The 24,268-nt window shown below is 50.9% G+C and overlaps 1 protein-coding gene across 2 annotated transcripts; it reads left to right on the forward strand.

Annotated features, from left to right (window-relative positions):
- Positions 1-7,028: 7,028 nt before the first annotated feature.
- On the forward strand, positions 7,029-10,187 carry LOC125509562 (G-type lectin S-receptor-like serine/threonine-protein kinase At5g35370). 2 transcript variants are annotated; one of them, XM_087526359.1, is made up of 2 exons: positions 7,029-10,070; positions 10,153-10,187. In XM_087526359.1, exon 1 carries the CDS (start codon positions 7,129-7,131, stop codon positions 9,877-9,879), a length of 2,751 nt encoding a protein of 916 aa, XP_087382485.1. In that variant the 5' UTR covers positions 7,029-7,128; the 3' UTR covers positions 9,880-10,070; positions 10,153-10,187. The 2 variants fall into 2 exon arrangements, with proteins under 2 accessions (XP_087382485.1, XP_048530508.2); XM_048674551.2 differs by having other exon boundaries at positions 7,029-10,031.
- The last annotated feature ends 14,081 nt before the right edge of the window (positions 10,188-24,268 follow it).

Raw genomic sequence — 24,268 nt, forward strand, 5'->3', positions numbered from 1 at the left:
CCGGCGGAGTCGGGGGGACTGTCGGGCACAATCCAGCCACCGAGCGACGCCATGTCGAGCGGGCGGAGCCTCGGTCGGAGCGACCAGCCGCGCCCCAGAATCGAACCCGTTGGCGGTGAGCCCCTCCATCCCGCAAGACCGCGGCTTGCATCCCATCAGCCCGAGTCGAGCTCGAGGGCGACGTCAGCGACCGCAGCAGCCGCGTGCCAACGGCCGAACCCCGCACATGGGGGGCTGAGACACCGGCCCTGCTGGGCTGCGCGGTGCGACGAGGAGCAGTGGGCAGGGGAGGGCAGCGGATCCTCATCAACGAGGTCGACCTAGCGAACGCGAGGAGCAGGGGCGGGAGCGGGCGAAGGAGGCGACGAACCGAGCGGCGCGACCGGCGCCGACAAAGAGGAAGGGGGCGCGACCGCCGGAGCAGCGCAGGAGCTGGAGCGGGCGGCGGGGGCAACATCCACCGCGGCCGGGCACGAGGCGCCATCGGCGTCACCAGAGCACGCGAGCGCCATCTTTTCCCCTGTGCAGTACTCGGTCTCCGACAATGTTCATTCAAGGGCACTGTTCATTGACTGCCGCGTGCCAACTAGAAAAGAGCAGTCACCCAAGGCCTCAAAAGCGTAGCAGCCATCGAAGTTTAGCCACTTTGATTATTATACTAGAAGGGTTGTGTATCTTTTGTTGTGTTGTTTGTGTTGTTGGGTTTCTTTAAAAAATCACTCTGATTCAAAATATAAGGTGCATTTTTTTTCAAAAAATCAAACCTTTTAAGTTTGATCAAATTTGTAGAGAAATATACCAAAACCCATAATATCAAATTGGTGCTTTTAGATTCATCACGATATGATTTTCCATAGTTTTATTATTTAATTTTGTGGATGTTGATATGCTTGCTCTGAATTTGGTCAAAGTTAAATTAATTTGACTTAAAAAAATCTAATACCCCTTCTATTTTATAACTGATCGAACGGGTGAGTAATGCGTAAGAACCTGCCCTTAGGAGGGGAACAACAACTGAAAACAGTTGAAATACTTTTACAGTTTAGTGGATGGATGTAACGCCCTCGATGCGGTTATATCTCCCACGTGTCGAAGCACGACTTAGAGGCATAACCGCATTGAAAGCAATGTCGCAAGTGAGGTAATCTTCACACAACCCATGTAATACATAAGGGAAAGAGATACATAGTTGGCTTACAATCGCCACTTCACACAATACATGAATAAAGCATTACAACATCCAAACACAATCAAGGTCCGACTACGGAACCAAAATAAAAGAAGAACCCCAAATGCGATAAGCTCCCCGATCGACCCCAACTGGGCTCCACTAGTGATCAACTAGAACGAAACAACATAAAGGGCAAGATCTTCATCGAGCTCCTCCTTGAGCTTGGTTGCGTCATCTGCACGGTTCAACGGCACCTGCAATCTGGTTTTGGAAGTAACTGTGAGTCACGGGGACTCAACAATCTCACACCCTCGCGATCAAGACTATTTAAGCTTATAGGTAAGGGTAAAAGGTATGAGGTAGAGCTGCAGCAAGCGACTAGCATATTTGGTGGCTAACATATGGAAATGAGAGCGACAAGAGAAGGCCAAGCACGTGCGAGAAATCTATGATCAAGAAGTGATCCTAGAAAAACCTGCGTCAAGCATAACTCCAACACCGTGTTCACTTCCCGGACCCCGCCGAGAAGAGACCATCACGGTAACACACGCGGTTGATGTATTTTAATTAAGGTCAACTTCAGATTTTCTACAACCGGACATTAACAAATTCCCATCTGCCCATAATCGCGGGCACGGCTTCCGAAAGTTCAAAACCCTGTAGGGGTGTCCCAACTTAGCCCATCACAAGCTCTCACGGTCAACGAAGGATATTCCTTCTAGCGGGAAGACCCGATCAGACTCGGAATCCTGGTTACAAGACATCCTCGACAATGGTAAAACAAGTCCAGCAAGACCGCCCGATGTGCCGACATCCTGATAGGAGCTGCACATATCTCATTCTCAGGGCAACACCGGATGAACACTATGTACAACTAAAACCAGCCCTCAAGTTTCCCTGAGGTGGCGCCGCAAGTGGCTCTAGTTTGGACCAACACTTAGACAAGCACTGGCCCGGGGGGGTTAAATAAAGATGACCCTCGAGATGCGCGACTCCCAAGGGAAAAAGGCTAGGTGGCGAATGGTAAAACCAAGGTTGGGCCTTGCTGTAGGAGTTTTATTCAAAGTGAATTTTCAAGGGCTTCCCATTATAACCCAACCGCGTAAGGAACGCAAAATCCAGGAACATAACACCGATATGACGGAAACTAGAGCGGCAAGAGTGGAACAAAACACCAGGCATAAGGCCGAGTCTTCCACCCTTTACCAAGTATATAGATGCATTAATTAAATAAGAGATATTGTGATATCCCAATAAAATATCCATGTTCCAACATGGAACAAGATCCAATTTTCACCTGCAACTAACAATGCTATAAGAGGGGCTGAGCAAAGCGGTAACATAGCCAAACAATGGTTTGCTAGAATAAGATGGGTTAGAGGCTTGGTTCAACAATATGGGATGCATGATAAGCAAGTGATAGGTATCGTAGCATAGGCATAGAAAAAGAGCGAGCAACCCGGAGATAGACGAACGGGTATGATAAGCATGTAGACGAACGGGTCCTCACAAACGGGTCCTCACAACCCGGAGATAGACGAACGGGTATGATAAGCATGTAGTTTTAAGCAAAGATAGAAGTGATTTCGAGGGTATGATCATCTTGCCTAAAATCCCGCAAGGAAGAAGAACGAGTCCATGAAGAAGATAAACGGACGTAGACGAACGGGTCCTCACAAACGTGACATTATCGGAACCAACCCGGAGAAGCAAACACCGGAAATAAGCACACAACATAGTAAACAACCAACACATGAACATGATATGATATGCGGGATGCGGTATGCGATGCATGTGCATGATTTGGAAAGGAATGATTGGACCTAGCCTCAACTTGGAAATCCAAGAGTGCAACTGGAAAGGTGAGGTGATTTCGGTTGAAATCGATATAAAGATCACCGGAATCGGGTGCACGGTTTGGAAATGGCAAGTAAAACAAATATGGCACCGGTCTGCGATAAACAGCAAGTACCCATATAAATGCATCAAAATAAATATGCTACAACACTCAAACATGGCAACAAAATATATGGCAGGGATCCACTCAAGATTCTTGACAAAAGATGAACACTGAGCTACGGCTAATTCATCAATTAACAGGTTCAAACAAGTATGGGAAAAGTGCAAATGATAACAGGTTTCAAACTTAGTGAAATTAACACAAGTCTGGAATTTATCATCAGGAAGCACACTTTAGAGCATGAAAACTACATGCTACAGGAACATATCATGGCAAAGCAAGGCATGAAATGAAGCTACTCAAAATACTTAACAAAATCCCTTAGTGACCTTGAGCCAAAAGGGATCAGAAAATACAATGGCAAGCATATGAACATGGCAAAAACATAAACAGATTCAGACTTAGTGAAAAACTGGAGCATGCAAAACAGTTAACGAGTAGGCATATTTACGAGCTCGATGCACTCACTACAGAGCATGGCATGACAAACTAATCATACACCCATCAAGAATACATGGAATAGAAGCTAGACATGGCAGAAACAACAACATAGCATGCACGAATCAATAGCAACATCCTCGGCAAAATCGCTAACAAGTCAACAATCTGCCAGGATTCACGATATAGCAAAAGTAGAGCTCGATTGACTCAAGCTAGGGTGCTCCATCAATGCAAACAAAGACATGGATGGATATAGCACCACAATGTTAACAAAATATCCTTACTGATCATCCCCAAAAAAGGCACGTATCACTAGGAAACAACATGAACATATGACATAACAACAAAATCAGGACAAGGACATAGTGAAATTCTAAGTCCCTGAAATCAGCATTACCGATTACGCTACTTTGCAAGCTTGTGCTAGTCACCACACATATCACAAAAATACATGGCAAGCACCTATGTAAAGATGGCATGGCATATAACAAAACACATGTACAGCTCAGGGTCATAGCATGCACACAATAATCATGGCAAAAATGACAAAATGCCATTTGCTGAAACAGATCTGACAAAATACTCACATAGCCCTCTTCCAACAGCATTTCGGGCATCAAGATGAGCTCAAATGAAAATGATGCAATGAGATGAAATGTTGTTCTCGTCGAGACGAACATTTTGATATGCTACACGCGCAAATCAGAGCTACGGATGCAGAGATACGATGCGATGAAAATTGCATAAAAACATAGCAGATCTGGGGACTTAGAAGAAATTTGGACCTCTCCGAAAAAAGTCAACGGCAGATGAGGGGGTGCAGGACGACGAGATCCAGGCGTGAGGCACGGCGTTTGGATCGGGTGTTGACGTTGTCCAGGCCGAGGGTGAACGGGGTCGTTCCCGCTGAAGGTTGAAGATGCCCGCGGCGGCGCCGGCGATGGCGGGCAGCTCCGTGGCTCCGGCGAACAGGGGAGGCCGGATCCGGCGTCGAGGTCGCCAGATCTGGGCGGCGCCGGCCCAGACCGAACGGATGCAAGGCAGGGCGGCACCGGAAGACACCGGCGGCGGCGCGGCGAGGGCATGGCCGCGGCACTCCGGCGAACAGGCGGCGAGGCACGGGTCGCTCACGGCGGGGACGATGGCGCCCCGGTGGCGGAGAAGACGGGCGGCGAGGCGCTGACTCCCTGGCGGCGCGCGAGGACCCCGGCGCGGGACCGTGGGGGTTGGAGACGGGCCTCGGTGGGCCGCCTGGGTGGGATGGCGGAGGCGCTGCCACATGGCGAGGTGGGATTGGAGGGGAGATGCGGCATGGCCGATGTGGCGGCCCCTGATTGGTGGAGGTGAGGTGGCCGGCGGAGCGGACATGTCCGGGCAGCGCGTGGACGTGTCCGGCGGCGCGAGGGGAAGGATTTTAGGGTTTGTACCGTGAATTTTTGGGAAGAGCCACATATATATAGGTAGAGGAAGTTAGGAGAGTCCAAATGAGGTACGATTTTCGGCCACGCGATCGTGATCGAACGACCGAGATGATGGAGGAGGTTTTGGGCCATTTTGGAGGGGTGTTAGGCTGTAACACAAACAAGGCCTTTTCGGTCACTCGGTTAACCGTTGGAGTATCAAACAAAGTTCAAATGGCACGAAATTTGACAGGCGGTCTACCGGTAGTAAACCAAGGCCGCATTACAAGTCTCGGTCCAATCTGAAAACGTTTAACACCCGCACACGAAAAGAGGTAGAATGGAATATCGGATGACATAGGAGCTCCGGATTGCAAAACTGATAATGGGGAAAACGCTCGGATGCATGAGACGAACATGTATGCAAATGAAATGCACATAATGACATGATATGCAATGCATGACACGCAAGCAAAGACAAATCAAACAACAACGAATAACTGGACGACACCTGGCACATCGGTCTCGGGGCGTTACAGTGGAGGAGATGATAGAGTGTGTTATATTTTTATTTATAATGAGGTGATTTAGTGGGCCTTTTTTATGTGATTTTGTGTTATCCACTAACCAACCTATATTTACATGAAAAATTTTCTGTATCAACGGTCGCATGTACAATATTGATGCTAACATTATGGCGCTTCTTTCGGTTGCTGCTAATTGATTTGGAAAAATCATTGCCAGTTAAAATTGTAAACCAAATCAAAATTAAATACCTTAATTGACTGAAAAGGCTTTAAAATTTGGAAACATAGTGAATTTAAAAAATTGAATGAGAGAGCTTGAGAAATTGTTGATCTGGTCAAAATAGAATGACCCAATTCTAAATTGAACATATCAATTAATTGTGAGACCTTAAAAATTAGAAAGTATAGTATATAGCATTAAAGAATTGAATGCTAGAGCTTTGAGAAATTGTTGACCCGTTCAAAATCGGATGACCCTATTCTAATACGAGACCTCAGTTGTATGTGGCTTTTTTTAAACAAGGGAGCTTAGTGTTATGGGGATATGTTACTTCCTTCGATTGAAATTAATTGTCACAACTTTAGTAATAAAATATAACTATATGTCACAAAAATTATATGTATGGTGTGAATCCTCTTTTCAATACAAATCCAATAGTATACTTTTGTAGCATACAAATTATATGGTACAAGTTGTGCCTGACTCTGGCAATGGAGGGGCGATGACGGCGGCGCGCTTTCGGCTCGCTTCAGTGCGGGTAGTCGTCGCTAGGTGGTTTACGGATTTAGATGTAATTTCTATTATTACTGGTATTTGTTGTACTATCAATGATTGAAGATGAATAGATCGGAAATTTTCTTGCAAAAAAAGATGGTCAAAGTTCGATCTAAAATATTAGGGGACCTAATAAATTCGGACGGGGATAGTAGAAATTCGAGCATTTTGGTCCGGATTTGTTTGCTAATATTTTTGAATTTATACTGTTCATGCACGGGAGCAGATGCACATGCCACATGGGCGCAGAAACACTGCCCTCGCTTATTTTTTGCTACATTAACATTTTCCTATATATTATACGAGTAGTTGCCAGACCTGCCACATGGGTACTCTTCATTCTTCACGACTTCACCCACTTGGCCACTTGCCAATACACACTGAATCTGAATGCATTACCATAGATATGTATCAGGTCGGCCGAGAGAGAGAGAGAGATGTGTATCGGATTGGTTGACTTCCACCTCAAAATCCAAAGACTACTGTACTGTGCTGTGATCTATCGACGCATCTCGCAAAAAAAAATTAAAAAATTCTATTGCTTCATTTGCTTGAATGTTGATGCGAAGAAAGTCAACCGGCAGCAATGCTCTCTGATCGAGCCGATTTTGTTTGACGAGTTCCCTCTCCCGGTCGTCTTCCCAATCTAGTCTAATCTAGCAGCAAACAAAACAAAACAAAACTCAAAAGGCCGCGCCGCAACCGAACCCGGATTCCCGCGCCACACCGAAAACAGACGCTGGCCGCCTGGCCGGCTTCCCTTCTTCCCACCCACGCCTCCTACTCCACCGAGGTCAACGCCCCCGATCGCGTGCTCGCTCCCCCTCCTCCCGAGCCGCGCGTCCCCACTCGCCATGGCCGCGGATGCCGCCGCTCCCTCCCGCACTCTCCCCGCGTGCATGCTGCCGCTGCTGCTCCTCCTCCTCCTCTCAGCGCGCGCGGCGGACGCGGGCCCTCTGGCGGCGGGGCTCGTGCACCCGGGCTTCACCGCCTCCGGCTACGAGTACATCGACACCCGCGGCGCCTTCCTCGAGTCCAACAACGGCGCCTTCAGGGCGGCCGTGCACAACCCGGGCAAGCAGCTGGCCAGCTTCTACCTCGCCGTGCTGCACGCGCCGACCGGCACGCCGGTCTGGTCCGCCAACCGCGACGCGCCCACGGGGTCCTCCGGCCGCGTCCAGCTCTCCGCGCGCGGGCTCTCCGTCACGGACGCGGATGGCGCGACGGTGCTGTGGTCGACCACGCCGCGGGCGCCCGTCGCGGCGCTCCGCCTGCGGGACGACGGGAACCTGCAGCTGCTGGACGCGCGGAACGCGACGCTGTGGCAGTCGTTCGACGACGCCACCGACGCGCTGCTCCCGGGGCAGCAGCTGCGCGCCGGCGCGTACCTCACGTCGGGGAGGAGCCCCGGTGATTTTGCCCGGGGGGACTACCGGCTCGCCGTGTCCGGGTCGGACGTGGCGTTGACGTGGCAGGGGTCCACGTACTGGCGGCTGTCCAACGACCTCCGCTCCTTCAAGGACCGCAACGCCGCCGCGGCGGCGATGTCGTTCAATTCCTCGGGGCTGTTCGTGGTCGCCGCCGACAGCGCGCTGGTGTTCCGGGTGGACTTCGCGCCGGCTGATTTCCGCGTGCTTAAGCTGGGGCACGACGGGCGGCTGCGCGTCACAAGCTACGCGCTGGTGAACTCCTCGGATCCCCTCGGCGGGGACTTCGTGGCGCCCGCCACCGACTGCGAGCTTCCGTCGCCGTGTCCGTCCCTCGGGCTCTGCGGTGCGGCGGGCAACAGCTCGACCTGCACGTGCCCTCCGCTCTTCGCCGCCTCCGTGAAAGTGTCCGGCGGGTGCACGCCGGGGGACGGCTCCGCGCTCGCGTCGCCGGAGGACTTGTGCCGGACCAACAGCAGCGCCTCCTCCGTTTCTTACCTCGCCCTCAAGCCGAAGATCGCCTACTCCGCCAGCAGGTACGACGCCCCAACGACGACAGGCGTCAACCGCACCGCGTGCCGCGCCCTATGTACCGCGAACTGCACATGCCTTGGTTACTTCCACGACAACTCCTCCATTACTTGCTACTTGATCGGAGGAAGGCAGCTCGGTTCGCTCCATTGGAGCACTCGTGCTGCACCGGCGTTGGGATACATCAAGACGATCAGTTCGGCGACCAGAGCTGGGAAAAACAAACGCGACTCTTCGTCGGCGAGCCGCTCTTTGCCTATCGTACTGCCGTCCGTTGCCGCGTTTCTTCTCATCGTCGTGGTGGCATGGTACTCATTGTGGTGGAGGAGGAAGAGGAAGAGCGGAAAGAAAGGCAAGGCCAAGAACTCCTCGGCGAAGAATGTGAATCTGGGCCTCCAAAATCCGCGGTCGAGAGACGCGAGCTACGACGAGGATCCCGACGACGACGACATCGTCATACCGGGCATGCCGGCGCGGTTTAGCTACGAGGAGATCGGGTCGATGACCGGAGGCTTCGGAACGAAGGTGGGCTCCGGCGGGTTCGGCTCCGTGTATAAAGGGGAGCTTCCAGCCGGCGAGGGGCTCGTCGCGGTGAAGAGGCTGGAGGCCGTTGGCATGCAGGCCAAGAGGGAGTTCTGCACGGAGATCGCCGTCATCGGCAACATCCGGCACGTCAACCTCGTCCGCCTCCGCGGCTTCTGCGCGGAGGGCTCGCGCCGGCTGCTCGTCTACGAGTACATGAACCGCAGCTCGCTTGACCGATCGCTGTTCGGCGCCACGGGAGCGCCGGTGCTGGAGTGGGGGGAGCGCATGGAGGTGGCGCTGGGCGCGGCGCGCGGGCTCGCGTACCTGCACACAGGATGCGACCAGAAGATCGTGCACTGCGACGTGAAGCCGGAGAACATCTTGCTAGCGGACGGCGGGCAGGTGAAGGTCTCCGACTTTGGCCTTGCGAAGCTGATGTCGCCGGAGCACTCGGCGATCTTCACCACCATGCGCGGCACACGCGGATACCTCGCGCCAGAGTGGCTCAGCAACGCGCTGATCTCGGACCGCGCGGACGTGTACAGCTTCGGCATGGTGCTGCTCGAGCTGGTGCACGGGAGGAAGAACCGCGGCGAGCAGGAGCAAGCCAACAACGCCGGCGCCGCGGTCGGCGGCAGCGGCGACCACTCGGCCTTTCCGTCCCCGTCCGGTCATAGCAGCACGATGACGTCGTCGACGATGAGCGGCGGCACCAGCGGTGGCGACGACGATTACTTCCCGATGGTCGCGCTGGAGCTCCACGAGCAAGGGAGATACCTGGACCTCGTCGACCGGAGGCTGGAGGGGCGGGTGAGCGAGGCTGAAGTCGCGCGCGCCGTGCGCCTCGCGCTGTGCTGCCTGCACGAGGACCCTGCGCAGCGGCCCAGCATGGCCGCGGTGGTGCGAGTGCTGGAAGGCAGCGTGCCACCGCCGGAGCCCCGGGGCGACGCGCTCGGCTTTCTGCGGCTCTACGGGAGAGGCTACGCCATGCCGGCCCCGGTGGCGGGCATGGCTGCCACGTCCGAGTCAGCTGGCCACGCGCCATGCCATGGCTGGTCCACGTCGGCTACCGCCGGCTCGCAGCTGGACGGTTCATTGAAGGACACGTCGGTGCCCAGATAGTGCCGGGCGACGTGCACATGACACGGCACGATTCTGCTCCTTTGACGTGGCATCGACGCGAAGCTGCGTCATGGCGGCAACTTCTATCATTGGCATGTATTCCGTGGTCAAGGCGAGGATAACCAGCTTTAATTAGGCACGGGACACGGCAGGTAGTTGGTGGGTGTACTAGAAAATATAGTAGCAGAGCGGTAAACAAGTTGCACTTGATTTTAATCATGGTCGGCTGTGCAGTTCTAGTACTACTCATATTGTAATACTGGATACAAACAGATGAATGAAGACAACAAAGCCAGTGCTACCAGACTTGGACGGATCTGGAAATGTCATATGTCCTTTCCTACGACCTGCCGCATCCCCTACCCATACCACCGCGGCCACCGCCGCCGCCAGCCACCGCACCGCCCCCCGCCGTCGACCCCCCCCCCCCCCCCCCCCCCCCCCCCCCCCCCGCTGCTACCCTTTGAGAAGAGCTTCCCCTCCGCTCCGCCTCCAGATGGCACGCGAGCGGACGCTTCGAGATCTCAAGGAAGAAGCAATGGCGGAGGAGATGGTTCGGGCGCGCATGGCGTGGACGATGCGCCTTCCCAGGAGGGGACATTCAGTCCAGAAGCTCGTCACTCGGATCTGCGTCGAGGCCACACCGGAGGAGATGGCCAGGATGCTGCCAGAGAATTCGACTTCGTTAGAGGAAATCATCAGATGGGCTCGAGCGGAGGTTGGCTCGTCGATTCCAGCGCAGCGGGAGAAGTGGAGGGCCTTCTGGTCCCTCTAGCCGCCACTCAGGTGAGCTGGGCCGAGGGAGCAGTTGGCTCGTCGTGCAGGGTGCGCTGCCGCAGCGACCACACTACGGATTGGGGGCTGGATTCCCCTCTCTGCAGAGCCGCGTTCCAATCCCCACCTTGGGCACAACAATCTGATGTGTACAGGGGTGCGGGAGGCAGAGCCGTGAGCAGGTAACTGTCGTCGGAGAAATCCCCTGTTTCACCGGAGATGGGTTCAGGCAGCAGGGCCTACCTGGCGGGACGGGGAAAAGCAGAGCAGGCAATGCGCGGCGTGAAAAATCCAAAGCTGTTGAGGTGGAAAGTAGATCAAGCAAAAGCGACGAGGAAGAGGGCCTGATTGAGATTTTTGGTCAGCTCTGGATCGATGTGGAAGATGCTAACTGAGGGAGTCCTGGATTAGGGGGTATCTGGGCAGCCGGATTATATCCTTTGGCCGGACTGTCGGACTATGAAGATACAAGATTGAAGACTTCGTCTCGTGTCCGGATGGGACTCTACTTGGCGTGGAAGGCAAGCTAGGGAATACGGATATGTATATCTCCTCCTTTGTAACCGACCTTGTGTAACCCTAGCCTCCTCCGGCGTCTATATAAACCTGAGGGTTTTAGTCCGTAGGACAACATACAATCATACCATAGGCTAGCTTCTAGGGTTTAGCCTCTCCGATCTCGTGGTAGATCAACTCTTGTAATACTCATATCATCAAGAATAAATCAAGCAGGACGTAGGGTTTTACCTCCATCAAGAGGGCCCGAACCTGGGTAAAACATCTTGTCCCCTGCCTCCTGTTACCATCCGCCTTAGACGCACAGTTCGGGACCCCCTACCCGAGATCCGCCGGTTTTGACACCGACATTGGTGCTTTCATTGAGAGTTCCTCTGTGACGTCGTCGTAAGGAAGGATGCCTCATCTCGTTGTTAAAAACAACATTACCGCCGGGGGAGCTCTGGCTGTCGGCCAAACTCTCCGGCTAGGCAGTTTCGTCATGACCGCCTGTTCGGCCACTGCACCGACGATGACTTCTCGGGTCATCAAAAACAGCCTCCACGTCGGCTCGGAATTCGTCGAGCAGATGGATCCAATGGAGCTCTCTTCCCTAAACGAACTCTTGGATTGCATCGCCGCCTTGGGAGTCGCTACGGACTATGATCGGATTGGGCTTAAACCCGATCAAAGGGAGATTAACTCTCCATCGGTCAACCATCACGTGGCGGTGGTGGAGGAACAATGCGGCAACTCTCCCTCTATTTTGAGGACTAACTATGTCCGGATTCCTGAGCTCTCCGAGCCGGATACCCGCTTACTGGAGGACATCACCCAAGCCCTGAACCTAGAATCAGGCAGCGGGCCAGACTTATCAGGCAGCACTCCGGAACCCGAACTTCCAAGATTGAAAACTCCTCGGCCCCTGGGTCTCAGATCGGATAGGGGTTCGGACTCCAATCCACCCACCCACCCAGACATAAACGATCTTTCCCGCAAGAGCCCCATGAAACAGTACATCATTATTGGGCCAGATTCCTCCTTGTGATGAACAAGGCTAAGAACTGTCGCGAGGAAGATGCAATCTCACTTTTCTGCAATAATTGCACGGACAAGGGAATCCTTAACGCCTTAAGTCGCCATGACATATCACGCTTCGCTGACTTGGCATCCATAGTATAAAAGTACTGTGCGATGGAAAGCGCCTGGAAAACCGAAATGAAATTTTGGGACAATCCGGCTCCGAATATATACCAGTCCGAAGTAAAAGGGTGCACTATCATAAGACACCCGAGCTAGTTGCAAAGAAACAAAAACCCTCTACAGGGCATGGAACCGTACTGGAGGAATGGCTTAACGGACCCTACAAAATTCATAGTACAGCGGATACAATACCAACGCACAACCTTAGAGCATGTTGGATACTCCGGCAGGTGGCCAAAAGTGGTGAGGATCTTCTTATCCCAAATGCCACAGAGCACCATCCCGTGGATAACAATACGGTGTTAACAGTCTTTGAGACCTTCACGTCAAATAATAGGCGCAAGCGAACACTCCGCAGCATGGCCAAAATCTGCCACGTAGCAGCAATAAATCCATGGAGTGACACGGCTATTACCTTCAATGCCAGTGACAAACCTAAATTACGAACAGCCCAAGCACCAGCCGCACTGGTCATCAGTCCAATTGTGGACGGCTTTCGACTCACCAAAGTACGCATGGACGGCGGCAGCGGATTAAACCTCATTTATGAGGAAACTCTTCAAAAAATGGAAATAGACTGGAACCGCATTGAGCAAAGTAGCACAGCCTTCAGGGGAATCATACCCAGTCGGGAGGCATGATGCGCTGGGAAAATCACACTAGATGTGGTATTCGGTACGCCAAAGAACTATAGGTCCAAAGAAATTACATTTCAACTGGCCCCGTTCAGCAGTGGATACCACGCCCTTTTAGGACGTGAGGCGTTCACGATCTTCCAAGCCGTACCCCATTATTGGTACATGAAGCTCAAAACGCTCGGGCCCAACGGAATCATCACCCTCGCCAGTGATCCAGACACAGCACTCCGCGCTAAAAACAAAACAGCCGCACTTTCCCTCGAGGCATTATCCGAAGCCCTCTCGGCCGAGGAATTAACCACGCTATGTTCCAAAGTGGACAGGGACGACATGATACTTGATAAGAGATCCAAGTCCACCTATTTTAAAACAGTGGATGAAATAGTCAAATTCCAAGTCCACCCAACGGACCCTACAAAAACAGCCTCCACCGGGGCACAGTTAAACCCCGCTGTGGACGCTGCACTACGAGAGTTCCTGCGCGAGAATTGGGACATATTCGCCTGGCATCCCTCAGACATGCCAGGAATCCCACGTAGGCTGGCCGAGCATAGCCTGAATATCCTAAAGGGATTCAAGCCGGTCAAGCAAGCTCTTCGGCGTTTCTTCGAACCTAAGAGACGGGCCATGGGAGAGGAACTAGCCAAGTTATTGGAGGCCGGATTCATTAGAGAAATAAAACACCCGGACTGGCTAGCAAACCTAGTGATGGTACCAAATAAGGATAAATCCTGGCGCCTTTGTGTCGATTTCAAGGACCTCAATAAAGCTTGCCCAAAGGATCCCTTCCCCCTCCCCCGCATCGATCAAATTATTGATGCTACCACAGGACACGAGTCATTGTGTTTCCTCGACGCATACTCCGGTTACCACCAAATCAAGATGGCGGAGTCCGACCAAGCCGCAACGGCATTCATCACACCATACGGTCCCTTCTGTTTCAACACAATGCCTTTTGGGCTCAAAAACGCCGGTGCAACATATCAGCGCATGATTCAGACATGTCTGGAGAAAGAAACCGGTAAAACAGTAGAGGTATACGTAGACGATGTGGTCGTCAAAACCAAACACGTCGACTCTTTGATAGACGACTTGAGGCTCACATTCGACAACCTCCGAACATACGACATCAAGCTCAATCTGGAAAAATGCATTTTCGGCGTACCAGTCGGAAAGCTCCTGGGTTTCATTATCTCCAGTGGAGGTATTGAAGCTAATCCGGCCAAAATCCGAGCTTTGTCACAGTTGGCTACCCCAACAGACCTCAAACAAATCCAGAAGTTAACTGGATGCGTGGCGGCTCTAAGCCGCTTTATCTCCAGCTTAGGAGAAAAGGTTTTACCCCTTTATCGCCTCCTTCGGCGCACCGAACACTTCAAGTGGACGGACGCTGCCACAGCCGGATTGGAAGAATAAAAGCCATTTTGGTAACCAACCCAATCCTGGCCGCGTCAAACATCGGCGAACCAATGCTGTTGTACATTGCAGCAACTCATCAAGTTGTAAGCGCAGTGCTCGTCGTCGAACGAGAAGCTGACGGACGTAAATTCCCTCTTCAAAAGCCGGTATACTATGTATCCACTGTCCTCACTCCATGCAAATCACGGTACCCACATTATCAAAAGATAGCCTATGCGGTATTCATGGCATCCCGGAAGCTGCGACACTACTTTCAAGAGTGTTCGATTACAGTAGCCTCGGAGGTGCCACTCAATGATATTATTAACAACCGCGATGCCACGGGCCGGATTGCCAAATGGGCCATCGAGCTCCTCCCGTTCGACATAACATACAAACCTCGGTGAGCCATTAAATCTCAAGTATTGGCCGACTTTGTCGCCAAATGGACGGAAGCCGAACTCCCTAAAGAGTACGGCGCATACTCCAATTGGATTATGCACTTCGACGGCTCCAAAATGCTGGCTGGACTGGGGGCTGACATCGTCCTGATGTCCCCAACCAGAGATACAGTTCAATACGTACTGCAGATACTGTATACAGACTCCAACAATGCAGCCGAATATGAAGCCCTGTTACATGGTCTTCGGATGGCAGTTTCCATGGGCATTCAGTGCCTGGAGGTGCGTGGGGATTCAAACCTCGCAATATCCCAAATAAATGGAGACTTTGATGCCAAGGATCTGAAGATGGCGCCTATCGTAACGCCGTCCTAAAGATGCCAGCTTGGTTCGAGGGGCTCGAACTTCACCATGTGGCTCGGGAAAACAATCAGGCGGCGGATATCCTCGCCCACATCGGCGCAAAACGCGATGCGGCCCCCCCAATATCTTCTTAGAGAGATTGTTTAAGCCATCCGTGGTATGGGAGGGGGACACTGGCAATATTAGTCCGGACCCGGCCACAACACTCGATATCGAACACTCTGACATAATCGAAGGCTCTGCCACCGAAACAACACCTTCAGCCCACGTAATAATGGCCATCATAGACCCATGGACAGAACCATTCCTGGCCCACCTAACTAGGCAGGAACTTCCGGAGGACCTAAATGAGGCACGCTGCATAGTGCGACGATCTAAGACCTACAGGGTCCATGAGGGAGAACTGTATAAAAAAAGCACTACCGGAGTCCTTCAAAGGTGCATCTCCGAAGAGGAAGGGCGGAACCTTTTGGCAGAAATTCACGCCGGACTCGGCGGTCACCACGTCGCAGCCCGGGCTCTTGTAAGCAAGGCCTTCCGTACAGGATTCTATTGGCCGACGGCCCGGGCAGACGCACAGGACTTGGTCCAACGCTTCGCCGGTTGCCAGCTTTTTGCAAACCAAAGCCACATGCCACCCACCGCCCTCCAAACCATCCCCATTACGTGGCCCTTCGCGGTCCAGGGGCTTGACGTGGTTGGACCCCTTAAAGGGGGAACCCACAAGAAAAAAATACTTACTGTTCATGGTGGATAAATTCACCAAATGGATAGAGGCCAAACCTGTTAAAACAGCCGAATCCGGACCGGTGTCAGACTTCATATCCGGGGTCATGCACCGTTATGGCGTCCCCCACAGCATCATCACTAACAATGGCACGAACTTCACGGCCGATGAGGTAAAACTCTAGTGCAACAAAATGGGCATCAAGCTCGATTATGCTTCAGTCTATCACCCACAAACCAACGGCCAAGTTGAGCGAGCAAACGGTCTTATAATGAGCGGCATTAAACCTAGATTAGTGCGTTCCTTAACGGAGTCTAACATGCACTGGGTAGCGGAGCTCGACTCCGTACTCTAGGGGCTGCAGACCACGCCGAATCATAGTACCAGATATACACCCTTCTTTATGGTATACGGCACAGAGGCAGTCTTGCCATGTGACATAATTCATGACTCACCTCGAGTGCGCATGTACGAAGAAAGAGAAGCCGAGCTCGATCGGCAGGATAGTCTGGACACCCTGGAGGAGGAGCGCAATCTAGCAAAAGCCCGTTCCGCATTTTATCAGCAACAGGCTCGCAGATACCAAAGCAGAGAAGTACGGGCCAAAACTTATAACGTTGGCGAACTAGTTCTATGCCTGACGGATAAGAAAAAGAACAAGCTCGAGCCCAAATGGGAAGGTCCCTTCATTATTGACCAAGTTCTGACCGGTGGAGCATACCGACTACGGGATGCATCGACTAATCGACTCAAGCCAAACCCATGGAACGCAGCCAGGCTCCGAAGATTCTACGCCTAGCGCCGGACTCTATGTTCGTCCCCTTCCTCTGTCCACTTTTTGCATATACATTATCTGTCTTGTTTTTCTTTCTTTCTTTTATTCTTTCTCTAGGCCTTCAAGGGCCAACGTGTGCCTCGCTTGCACATTATAGATGCGCTAGCCGCGCTCATCATACATGGGGGCTTCTTTCACAGAAGCTTAATTATTTATCTGGGCCACATGCCCCGCACATGTGTTATACTTCTGCATGTACCTTTTTTCGCCATTATATGCATCGATATGACTTAAGTTTTGGCCAAGCTGGGTTGCCTGGCTCTTGTATTTATGCCCTATGTTCCCGTTAATTCGGCTAGGGCATAAGGGGAGCACCTTTGGGATTGTTACTGCCGGGTCAGCCGGATGTGTACCTCAGACTGGGTGAAGCCGAAAGCTAGCGTTCTTAAGGGAATATTCGGTCGATGAACAAAAGATGATCTTTATTTATTTTTCATATCGGCCCCTAGATGTTTTTTCCTGCGTTTCTTATCGCAGTCCGGACATGCACCTTAGGGCATGCATACCCAGGGAAAGGAACCCTTAACGGAACTATTCTCCCTGGAAGATGTTTCTTACTACCCATGTAATATAACATAACTAGTTGGGCACTTGTCCGTTCAAGCACTAATGACCCCTACGCCTGGTATCCACGCATACCCCGGTTCTTATATAACTGAGCGGGTATTCGGATACACTCCGGACTATCGGGTCCTGAGGTTGAAGCGAAAAGGTCCGCCAAGACAAATGATCTACAATCCGGCTAGAAGGCATTATACATGTCACTTTAATTACATAGTCATGCAGACTGACTAAATTCCTCTTCTATACCATCCAACAGGCGGTCTAGCCTACAATCCTGTTGAGAATACTTTGTGGCTAATTCTACTTGCCCATAAACTAAGCTAACGGGGATATCTTTTCCATTGGGCCCCACAGGTCCGACCTCGGCCATGTGATTTGGGTCAGCCTTGGTATACCGCGTCTTCACCATGGCCCAGGCTTCTCTGGCACCTTGACGGCAGGCCGATATCTTCCATAATCGGAAGCACCGCCGTGCTCCCTTGAGCTTCTCCGCAAGCTCTACAACGCCTTCTGGCAGGGAGACGGATGGCCACAAGGCCTGGGCAACACCGTGCATCACCTGCCGAACTTGTTCGTGCAGATGTGAGAGCTCGGATAGAAGATCACCCGCAGACCCGGGAATTTCCTCCGCAGGACGAACCGTCAGCATACCTACAGACATAACGTTGTTAGTCAGCTTCTTCACCGAACTCCTTCAAAAGGATTCGTTCAAGCACTTACTGAAAATGCCGCGCCGAAGCCGCCTATTCTCCTTCTCAGAGTCTGCAAGCTGGGCTCGAACGTCTTTTAGTTGCATGCTCATCTTGATATTGGCGTCTTGGAGATTGTTTTTCTCCCACCTAAACTCAGTCAGCACGCGTTTGTCAGCCTCTAGCTATCGCACGACATGCTGGTCCTCTGGATTTTCTCCGGATTCATCTGCAACATCTATTATTAGAATGGCAGCCATGCCGCACACTATATGGTAACCATCATTCTTTAAAGTAAATGTTACCAGCGGGAGACTTTTTCGGTTCCTTCAATGCGGCAACAGTGGCCCGCGGTTGGGTCTTGCATTCCTCCAGCTCCTGTGACAGCTTAGTATTCTTCTCTGTAAGAATCTGCACAATAAAGATGATCCTTAAATCAGTTCTGCTAACTGTTTCAAGTCTCAGGGGCTACTGATACATATAAATCGTCAGATTTACTTACCCGTACATCCTTTACATACTGATCCATGGCTCTGGCTAGACCATCTTGAGCAGCACGGAGGTACGCCTCTCCAGAATTGAAGGCATCAAATGCCTCTGGTGAGAAACAAGTGTCACGGAGTACGGCCCGGCGGCGCCTATGATTCATGGCGCTTTCCACTTCTGAGTTTGTAGCGGATAATCTATCTGCATTCTCTGTAGGGGGATTATCCGACGCCCGCCCCATATGCCCGACTGGTGGAAGCGTGATTAACAACATCGCCGGACATATTCCGGCGAGCGTTTTTTCTGTTAGAGAAACACGAGCGTCGTTACATTTCGAGAAAGACGACAACCACGGAGTGGGGTTTCTATTATACCTTTGCGCCGGCGTCTCCATCCTGACCGCCTTCCTTTTTGGCCTGCCCGGCCTCGGTGCCTCTTGTTGGCAAGTTGTTGCGGGTTTGGCAGGGTGTCCCGAATGCCTTCCCTGTAAAAACGCCATATGTATATCGTAGGTGAAGTGTCTAACAGGGGATCCTAGTTTTTGGAGTTGGGATTTTTTGGTTTTCTTACGTGCGATGCAGGAAGCAGTCCGGGATAGTCGGCCGTAATGGCCACCATGGCATCATCGCAGCTTAACTGATAGAACTGCCAGTCTATCAGCTCCACGAATATAACCGGATCTTCTTCAAGTCCAGAGTCAAGGGCCCGATCAGGGTCCTCTGGTTGTGGAGAAGGGCTGCTGACCTCCTTTATGGTTTTTCGCAGTTCCTGCCGCAAAGTGGCAAGGTGAATACTTACGACAAGGAATGCGGGAAAAATGGGAGTAAGGAGATATAACTTACCCAGCTTGGAGGATTGTACATGGAGAATCCATGTCGTGGCTTGATGCGGATGAACTCCTCTTCCTCTCCCTTGAACAATTCGGACAGAATTTTTGCTAAAGCGGCAGCATTGTCCGTACCCTTACGCCCGCAGCGGGTGGCATCATCCGCCCCGTTAAAACACCACAAGGGGTGCCCACGATATTGAAGTGGTTGCACTCCCCGCATTATGCAAATCGACATAACTTCGATTACTGTCAATCCTGATTGAGCCAGTGCTTTAATCCGGTTCATCAGGTAGAGGACTTCTCCATTGTCTTCCACCTGGGGGCTCCGTGGGCGCCAACTTCGGCATTTCTTCAGAGGAGCATTGCTGAACTCAGGAAGACCCCGCCGAACAGGGTCCGGAAGGGGAACGTCCTCCATATAAAACCATTCCGAAGGCCAGTCTTCGGACGACTTCTTCGGGGTACCGGACAGGTATCTGGTACCGGCTATACGCCATATTTCAGCTCCGCCCACTTGATAAAGTGACCCCCTCTGTGTGCAAGGGACGAGGCAAAATAGCCTTTTCCACAGCTCGAAGTGAGCCTCGTAGCCCAGGAACAACTCGCAGAGAGCAACATAGCCGGCGATATGTAGAATGGAGGTAGGGGTGAAATTGTGTAATTGGAGGCCGTAGAACTCCAGGAGCCCGCGGAGGAATGGATGAATTGGAAATCCGAGTACCCTTAATAAATAAGGAACAAGGCAGACCCGCTCCCTCATAGAGGGACTGGGAAAGCTCTCCGCTTGCTCTCCGCCATTGTAGGTGGCAAGCCCGGCTCGAACGGGCACCATGTATGCTGGAGGGAGAAATCCCTTAGTCTGTAGTTCGATTAATCGATTGTGTGGGACTGAACACCTCTCCCAATCACCGGGCTTAGGGCTACGGGGGCGGGAGGAGGAGCTGCGAAGGTCGTCCATGCTGGAATGGATCTTTCAGAAGCGCGCTCTGATGGATTCTCGCTGGGGGAGAATGGTATGGATCGGATCTGAGAATCCCCGTCCTTTTAATAGACAATTTATTTGTCTGGTTAGGGGGACGAATGTAAAAACGCCCTGCCGCCTCGTATTCATTCAACACGTGGGAGATAGCCCTTATTGGGCATAAAAGCCAAGAGGTCCAAACATTTATGGGACCGGACACTGCTTTACAAACGTTCGAAATATGGAGAAGAACCCGCCTTGCAATGCCGAAGACAACATTGCGCGCCGGACTTATCGTCATTGAAGCCTGGTTCTGGGGCTACTGAGGGAGTCCTGGATTAGGGGGTATCCGGACAGCCGGATTATATCCTTTGGCCTGACTGTTGGTGCGGGAGGCAGAGCCGTGGGTGGGCAGCATCGAGAGGCGGGTGTAGCAGAGCAGGTAACCGTCGTCGGAGAAATCACCAGTTTCGCCGAAGATGGGTTCAGGCAGCAGGGCCTACCTGGCGGGACGGGGAAAAGCACAGCAGGCAATGCGCAGCGTGAAAAATCCAAAGCTGTTGAGGTGGAAAGTAGATCAAGCAAAAGCGACGAGGAAGAGGGCCTGATTGAGATTTTTGGTCAGCTCTGGATCGATGTGGAAGATGCTAACTGAGGGAGTCCTGGATTAGGGGGTATCCGAACAGCCGGATTATATCCTTTGGCCGGACTGTTGGACTATGAAGATACAAGATTTAAGACTTCGTCTCGTGTCCAGATGGGACTCTACTTGGCGTGGAAGGCAAGCTAGGTAATGCGGATATGTATATCTCCTCCTTTGTAACCGACCTTGTGTAACCCTAGCCCCCTCCGGTGTCTATATAAATCGGAGGGTTTTAGTCCGTAGGACAACATACAATCATACCATAGGCTAGCTTCTAGGGTTTAGCCTCTCCGATCTTGTGGTAGATCAACTCTTGTAATACTCATATCATCAAGAATAAATCAAGCAGGACGTAGGGTTTTACCTCCATCAAGAGGGCCCGAACCTGGGTCAAACATCGCGTCCCCTGCCTCCTGTTACCATCCTCCTTAGACGCACAGTTCGGCACCCCCTACCCGAGATCCGCCGGTTTTGACACCGACACTAAACCTAACCACATGCCTACAAATCACCGGGCAGTGCTAGTTTGGGTGAGGAGAGACCTCATCCCCAGCTGCAGCTTCACCACCGTAGATTGCTTCCCGGCCCAAATCCAGTCTACTGGAGACCCCAATTGCAACAAGGCGAAAACCATCTCCATCTCACGGAGCAGGTGGCCGGGGGCACCACCCGACCTCACCAAGCTCAAGGCCATGGCGGATCGAGGCAGGGGAAGAGGCCAGGGAAGAGGCAAGAGGGCGGGGGACAGATCAGTGATGACCCACAAGTATAGGGGATCTATCGTAGTCCCTTCGATAAGTAAGAGTGTCGAACCCAACGAGGAGCAGAAGGAAATGATAAGCGGTTTTCAGCAAGGTATTCTCTGCAAGTACTGAATAAGTGGTAACAGATAGTTTTGTGCTAGGATAAATTGTAACGAGCAACAAGTAACAAAAGTAAATAAAGTGCAGCAAGGTGGCCCAATCCTTTTGCAGCAAAGCACAAGCCGGAACAAACTCTTATAATAGGAAAAGCGCTCCCGAGGACACATGGGAATATCGTCAAGCTAGTTTTCATCACGTTCATATGATTCGCGTTCGATACTTTGATAATTTGATATGTGGGTGGACCGGTGCTTGGGTGCTGTTCTTACTTGAACAAGCATCCCACTTATGATTAACCTCTATTGCAAGCATCCGCAACTACAACAAAAGTATTAAGGTAAACCTAACCATAGCATGAAACATGTGGATCCAAATCAGCCCCTTACGAAGCAACGCATAAACTAGGGTTTAAGCTTCTGTCACTCTAGCAACCCATCATCTACTTATTACTTCCCAATGCCTTCCTCTAGGCCCAAATAATGCTGAAGTGTTATGTAGTCGACGTTCACATAACACCACTAGAGGCTAGACAACATACATCTTATCAAAATATCAAACGAATACCAAATTCACATGCCTACTCATAGCAAGACTTCTCCCTTGTCCTCAGGAACGAACGTAATTACTCACAAAGCATATTCATGTTCATAATCAGAGGGGTAATAATATGCATATAGGATCTAAACATATGATCTTCCACCAAATAAACCAACTAGCATCAACTACAAGGAGTAATCAACACTACTAGCAACCTACTAGCACCAATCCCGGACTTTGAGACAAGAATTGGATACAAGAGATGAACTAGGGTTTGGAGATGAGATGGTGCTGGTGAAGATGTTGATGGAGATTGCCCTCTCCCGATGAGAGGAGCGTTGGTGATGACTTCCCCCTCCCGGAGGGAAGTTTCCCCGGCAGAACAACTCTGCCGGAGCTCTAGATTGGATCCGCCAAGGTTCCGCCTCGTGGCGGCGGAGTCTCGTCCCGAAAAGTTCCTTCTTATTGTTTTCTCATCAAAAGACCTCATATAGGAGAAGATGGGCGTCGGAGAGCCACCAGGGGGCCCATGAGGTAGGGGCGCGCCCTAGGGGGGGGCCCACCCTCGTGAGCAGGGTGTGGGCCCCCTGGCCTTCATCTTTGGCGTGGATTTTTCTTTATTTCTTTTAAGACCTTCCGTGGAGTTTCAGGACTTTTGGAGTTGCGCAAAATAGGTCTCTAATATTTGCTCCTTTTCCAGACCAGAATTCTAGCTGCCGGCATTCTCCCTCCTTATGTAAACCTTGTAAAATAAGAGAGAATAGCCATAAGTATTGTGACATAAAGTGAAATAACAGTCCATAATGCGATAAATATCGATATAAAAGCATGATGCAAAATGGACGTATCAACTCCCCCAAGCTTAGACCTCGCTTGTCCTCAAGCGAAAAGCCGATAATAATAAATATGTCCTCATGTTTAGAGGTAGAGGCGTTGATAAAAATAAAATACGGACATGAAGGCATCATGATTATTCTCATAACAGCAACATATATAGATTTTGTCATATGATTACTTATGTTCAAGTGTTGATCTATTCACAATGCAAAAGTATAAATCATAAACCTTATTGGGCTCCGACAAACTATAATCTCAGTCATTGAAGAAATTGCAATTTATCATAACATCGGAAAGAGTCTATGTCAGAGCTAAAAAGCAAGTCCACATACTGAACTATCATTTAGTCCTCTATAATTGCTAACACTCACGTGATACTTGTGGTTACGGAGTTTTAATCGGACACAGAGAAAGATAGGGGCTTATAGTTTTGCCACACAACTTTTTACCTCAAGGGTAATGTCAACAATAATGGTTCATGCTCCCCTACATCCAATTAGATATATATATCATGTTCTTTCCAACATGCTGAGCTTGCCAAAGGATAAAATGAAAAAGAAAAGGTGAAGATCACCATGACTCTTGCATAAGGTAGAAGATAATAATAAAGGATAGGCCCTTCGCAGAGGGAAGCAGAGGTTGCCATGCGCTTTTATGGTTGGATATATAAAATCTCAATGCGAAAGAACGTCACTTTATATTGCCCCTTGTGATATGAACCTTTATTATGCAGTTCATTGCTTTTATTACTTCCACATCACAAGATCGTATAAAGCTTATTTCTCCCACACCAATCAATCATAGATATTTAGGGAAATTTTTATTGCTTTGCACCAATGACAACTTACTTGAAGGATCTTACTCAATCCATAGGTAGATATGGTGGACTCTCATGGCAAAACTGGTTTAAGGGTATTTGGAAGCACAAGTAGTATTTCTACTTGGTGCTGAGAATTTGGCTAGCATGAGGGGGAAAGGCAAGCTCAACAAGTTAGAGGATCCATGACAACATACTTTATCTCAGATATAAGAAATACATAACTCATTACGTTGTCTTCCTTGTCCAACATCAACTCTTTAGCATGTCATATTTTAGTGAGTGCTCCCAATCATAAAAGATGTCAATGATAATATATCTATATGTGA

This window comes from Triticum urartu, chromosome 5A (genome assembly GCF_056163025.1).
Source record: "Triticum urartu cultivar PI428250 chromosome 5A, HENAU_Tu73, whole genome shotgun sequence".
In the NCBI taxonomy this organism is placed as follows: Eukaryota; Viridiplantae; Streptophyta; class Magnoliopsida; order Poales; family Poaceae; genus Triticum; species Triticum urartu.